Here is a 5,341-nt window from a genome sequence, read left to right as displayed (position 1 = left end):
AGAATTAAATTTAGGAACCTTTTTTCCAAGTTTGCTTGGAGATGGGACATCCTCGTGGAGATGTTGTGTGAACCAAGTAAAGTCAAGCAGAGGTTCTCAACCACGGCTGCACATTAAAATCACGGAGCAGTGGGGTTTTTAAAGGAACCACTGCCGGGTCCCACCTCCACAGACTCAGATCTCATTGCTCAGGGCTGTGGCCTAGACATCAGAAGTCCTGCAGAGGATCCCAGTGTGCTGCCAGGACCGAGGACCACATAGCTGACGTGTGTGAAAGTGCTCTGAGAAGATGCCCTGCGCTCCAGGCCCTGGCCAGGCAACATGCGCACTCACCCGCACCGTCTTGTTCTCCATGGTGATGGTGGGGACGCTGGTTCGGAGGAACAGGGTAGCCCAGCTGGTTACCCTGACTCGGTCAAAGTCTCTGTAATCCTGCAGGGAAAATGGGTGGGTTAAAAGAATCAGATGAGCCTCCCTCCTGACCCTAAGCTTCCGCCCCCCCAGGGTACCCTCTCACCACACAGCATCCTTAAGCAGCACCCAAAGGATCTGACAGCCAGGCCTCCCCCCACACAAATGCACATCATTCATTCATTTGTGCATCGGATCCTGTGCTGGATGCTGAGAACAACAGAGACAATGAAGGTCACAGTCTAGGTCAGGTCTGTGGCCTAAGTCCGGCCTGCCGCCTGCTTTTGTAAGTAAAGCATCTGGGGCACACAGCCATGCCGAATCATTGACTGTGGTCTACGGCAGCTTTGTGCTACATGGAGGAACTGTGTAGTTGCAGCAGAAACTGTATGGCTCACAAAACTGAAAAGATTTATAATCTCGGAGGACAGATCATTTTCAGCTGGAAAGACCTCACTGGTGGTGAAGCATCTGAGGGGACTTTTAAGGGTGAATAGGAGTTTACATCCAGAGATAAGAGGGGGAGCTGGCATTCTAGAGGCAAGGAGTAGCACGTCAAAGGCATGGAGGTGGGAAAGTCGTGGGCACATGACAGAACAATGGACACATGAGAGAAGGTCATTTTGGCTGGAGACAAACATGTCATGTCCACATACAGGCACAGAAACTAACACGGACACAGCACGCAATGACAAGTGTCCAACCTGTCCTGTATAAAACATGACGCTGTCCTTGAAACACACGCACACACACGCACACACGCATGAGGCCTTGCTGTGACCCTGGCCTCACCCTCTCCCTGTTGTTCTCCCCACCCAGGTAGGTGGCAGGGGAGACCTCCAGACCCAGGCACTGACCTCAATGAAGGTGCTGTTCCACACTCGAGCCCGCACTGTCACGTTGGTGAGGACAGGGACATCAGGAATGGGGCACTCCAGCCACACACAGCGGGTGTGGGCACTGCCACAGCTCTGAGGTAGGCAGGGAACACAGGGCACGAGACAGGCTGGGTGTCCAGAGTCTTTATGCTTCGCCCCTTACCTTTGACTCCTCCCCTGCCCATGGCTGACCCAAAGGGCCCTGACCTCAACCCTTCACTCGTGCATACCCTCACCCCCCATACTTACCAGTATATGTTTAAGACATATTCTTTGGGTCAACCACTTATAGATGCCAGGGACATGGATAACATGAAATCTGATATCTGCTCATGGAAATGGGGCCCAGTCTACAACATCCCTTTCCCAGCCTCCTCCCACACTGAGCCCCCACCTCAGATACTGCCTCCACCTCCACCCAGCTAGGCCTCTACTTCCTTCCAATTCTCCTCCTGTCTCCCTTTGGACAGGGGCACCCTACTCCGCCTTCCCCATTCCAGTCCTAATGTCCAAGGCCGAGCAGCTATATCACCCCAACAGGTTGGGGGGTCCTGGGACTAGAGCCAGTGTCTCTTCCTTTGGTCCATTGTATTGACTGTTCCCCCAAGGGCAAGTGTAGTGAGGTGCCCTCTGGGGGCAGCAGGTGAGTCCAGCTGCTCTGACTAGGGGCTCCTGAGGACATGGGTTATGTCACCTCATCAGACTGGTGTCTCTTGGTGAACAGTCCCTATTCCCCTTGTTCCACAACCCCCCTGGATGTGTGGCCACAACCCTCTCCAACCCTGGCCACTCACCAATACGGTCTCAGACTTGGCTTTTTTGGCAGCAGCCAGAGGAACAGGTGGGGGGCCCTGCACTCCCCCCGGGTCCAGCTGTCGCCGCCTGCGCTGTGGTGATGGCGGTCTGTCCTCAGGGACCTGAAGAGGGAACAGGAGCTTTGCTGGGAGGAAGGAATGAGCAGAGGTGAGGAGAGGAAGAAAGCGCAGGGGGAGAGGCAGGATCCCTAAGAGTGTGAGGGGAGGGGTGGGAAGCCGCTGGCCTTTCTGCCCTGCAGCATGCAAATGAGATGCAAATGAAAGATCCCTGTGGTGTCCTTACTGAGAGAGTGAGGTTGAGAGGGTTGACAAGGTCTCCTGGTGGCTGGCAGGTCCAGGACCCGTTGCCTCGGATGGTGATCTCCGTGGGGTACAGCAGCCACTTGCCATTGGCGACTTCATAGGGCCACTCCAGCCCTAGGACCAGGGTCCCCAGGACTGCCAGCCCTTCTCCCACTGGGCCCACCTGTGGGCACAAAGGGTGTCAAGATTACTATCTCCTAGAAAACCACCTCCATCTCACCAACCCCCACCCTCACAGCCTGAGATCCCAGACAGAAAGAGCTGCCCCATCGCCCTTCCCAGAAGCCTCCGGCCTAGGGTCCCAGAGTCCCCTTACCTGGAACTCATACTTGAGAGGGCTCCCCACGTCCTCCACAGTTTTCATGCCAGACTCGCCCATCACCGTTCCCCCAAAGAAGCTTTGTAGCCGTTGACTCACCCTAGTGGTAAGAAAGATGCTGGAGTCACAGGAGGCAGGAGGGGCTCTGGCAGAGGGGGTGGGCACCCAAGTTGGTTAACTCCCTCGGACATTAGTCAGATCTAAGATAAATTCCAGTCCGGCCATAGCTGGGTGGCCTCAAGCAAGTTATTTTGACCCTATTTGAGTCTCAGTTTCCTCATCTGTAAGGTGGAGTTAATAACTGTTGCTATATCATGGGCTGTTGTGAAAAGCCAATGAGATGATGTATAGAACATCCCTAGCACAATGAGCTGTCAAGAGATGGTACCAACACCTTATTCCCCAGAGTTGCTGATTCCTCCACTGCTGCTGGCTTTGCAGGAGGAATAATAACCACCACAACAATGACAGTGGTTGTTGTTAAGGAGAGGGATGATCCAGGGGATGCAAAGGCCTCGGGAAACCAGGCCAAGAGAGGTGTGTCAGAGAAGCTTGGAGACACCTTGAGGACAGGGAGGCCCTAGCTCAGGAAGAGAAGACTGGGGATCATGGTAGTACCTACATGCTAAGCGAGGCCTGGAGAGTGTAGTCCACCAGCAGAGTCAGGGTCATGGGCAACAGGTTGTCCTGGTGACTTGACCTGGGAAGGAAGTGCAGGGAGTGGGTAAGGAGATATGTCAGCTGAGGCTGGGGCTGGGGGAGGTCCCAGGACCCCTTAACCCCAATACAGACTGGCTTTGCAAGGTCACTTACGTGGAGAGCTGCAGCTGCGCCTGGAATTCCCTTGTGTGCAGGGTCACCCCAATGACCTCGAAAGCGATGAGCAGCTCCATCTGCCATGATGGCCAGGGAGGCAGAGAGGGGTGTTTGGGGCCATGCAGGGGTGATGCCCTGGGGCGGGGGCTCAATACTATGCTAGTCGGTTCTCCGGCCTCTTCATCCCCCCATCCTGGGTGAGGGTTCTCCACCTCCCCACCCATCTCCACTCTTGTATGTGTTTGGGGCCATGCAGGGGTGATGCCCTGGGGCGGGAGCTCAATACTATGCTAGATCAGTTCTCCGGCCTCTTCATCGCCCCATCCTGGGTGAGGGCTCTCCACCTCCCCACCCATCTCCACTCTTGTACCTTCCCAGTCACATCTCCGCTTCCCCTTTCCTCTTCTCTGTCAGTGACAACTCGGCTACTTTTGAGCTACATGACCTTAAGTCAGTTATTAAAACTTTCTAAGCCTATGTTTCCGTTCTGTAAAACAGCATCTACCACCTCAGAAGGCTGTAAGAATTACAGTCATATAGAAGAAGCAAAGTGTTGGGCTTGGGGCCTGGCCCATAGGAGGTGCTCTGCCAAACTGGTTTCCTCACCCCCACCGCCTCTCGCTTTGTGCACAGCTCACTAGTGGCTCCATTTTTCTCAGTCTCTGGATCTCTCCGCACCCCTTACTTGATCTCCTCCTCCCCCACGCTGGCTCTTTGCTTCAAGGAGGGCCAGGAAGCAGGCAGGCAGAAGCGAGAAGAAAAAGGAGTTGCCTTGGAGAATGCGGCCAGGGCTTACCCTCTGGTTCCGTTTGAAGGGGTTCCCCAGCTCACAAAGGATGGTCTCGTTGGCCTGGCAGGTTCCAGACTAAGGAAAGAAGATAATGAGGTCTGGGTGGTCAGAGGAGGGCTGGTCCCGCCCCTTAGCAACAGAGATGCTTGAGGTCTGGGTGGTCAGAGGAGGGCTGGTCCCGCCCCGTCCCTGTACCACAGGGTCTGAAGCCCTGGAGGCATGAGAACAGGGTTCCCTTAGCAACAGAGATGCCGCAGACACCCGAGGAGGCCCAGCCCAGAGAAGAGGGGACACAATGACAACACGTGTAAATGACATGCATCTAAGGATGCAAATACATGATGGAGCCCGGGCTGGGCACTCACAGGGCGCACTGAGGACAGCAGCAGGGCGGGGGGCACCGCCAGGGTGAGCAGCGCCTCATGGGCGTCTTCCCCAGCCCGCTCCCTGCTTGGGGTGTTGGTCACATTGATGCTCAGGAACAGTTTCCGGAGGTCTTTGCTGTACTGGAGCCTGAAAAGGGAGGAGCCTTAGACTGAGCCCAAAGCCCCGCCCCTTCCCCGCCCCATTAGGCCCCGCCCCTCCGGTCTACTAGCTCTAGAAAGCCCCTACTCCGGACAGCCAGGCCCCGCCCTCTAGTCTCGCCAGGTGAAAAAAGGCCAGTGTAGGTCAGTTACACATCCTACCTGGACAATTAAAGTCCAGCCTCTCAGCCTCGCCTCCCTCTGAGGCCCCACCCCTGGGATCTCCGCCCCTCACTCCCGGTAGCTAAGCCTCTCAGCCTCGCCTCCCTCTGAGGCCCCACCCCTCGGATCTCCGCCCCTCACTCCCGGTAGCTAATGAAGGCCTCCCCACCCTTGGCCAATAGGTGCGGCCCAGGGTGCACCTGCTCAGCCGCTGCCCCTGCTCCGACACGAAGGCCGCCTGCATCTGCAGGTTGCTGTCGCACTTGTTGTCCTGCCCGCACTCCTTCTGGAAGTGGACCTGGGGGGACAGAGGCGTGAGGAGC

The 5,341-nt window shown here is 56.1% G+C and overlaps 1 protein-coding gene across 1 annotated transcript in view; it reads right to left on the bottom strand.

Moving 5' to 3' along the window:
* The window catches only part of ITGA3 (integrin, alpha 3 (antigen CD49C, alpha 3 subunit of VLA-3 receptor)), a gene marked incomplete at its 5' end in the record, with an annotated part of 30,125 nt that overhangs the window by 5,562 nt on the left and 19,222 nt on the right, over positions 1–5,341 (bottom strand). The window contains 10 exons of the mRNA XM_005868209.2: positions 334–432; positions 1,269–1,382; positions 2,084–2,206; positions 2,388–2,570; positions 2,724–2,826; positions 3,349–3,426; positions 3,540–3,619; positions 4,339–4,407; positions 4,698–4,845; positions 5,219–5,338. Coding sequence (XP_005868271.1) covers positions 334–432; positions 1,269–1,382; positions 2,084–2,206; positions 2,388–2,570; positions 2,724–2,826; positions 3,349–3,426; positions 3,540–3,619; positions 4,339–4,407; positions 4,698–4,845; positions 5,219–5,338 — 1,117 coding nt within the window. The remainder of the gene's footprint in view (positions 1–333; positions 433–1,268; positions 1,383–2,083; positions 2,207–2,387; positions 2,571–2,723; positions 2,827–3,348; positions 3,427–3,539; positions 3,620–4,338; positions 4,408–4,697; positions 4,846–5,218; positions 5,339–5,341) is intronic.

The sequence above is a fragment of the Myotis brandtii genome, unplaced genomic scaffold (assembly GCF_000412655.1).
Source record: "Myotis brandtii unplaced genomic scaffold, ASM41265v1 scaffold265, whole genome shotgun sequence".
In the NCBI taxonomy this organism is placed as follows: Eukaryota; Metazoa; Chordata; class Mammalia; order Chiroptera; family Vespertilionidae; genus Myotis; species Myotis brandtii.
The sequence above is the reverse complement of the archived record's forward strand: the minus strand, read 5'-3'. Positions and strand labels throughout refer to the sequence as shown.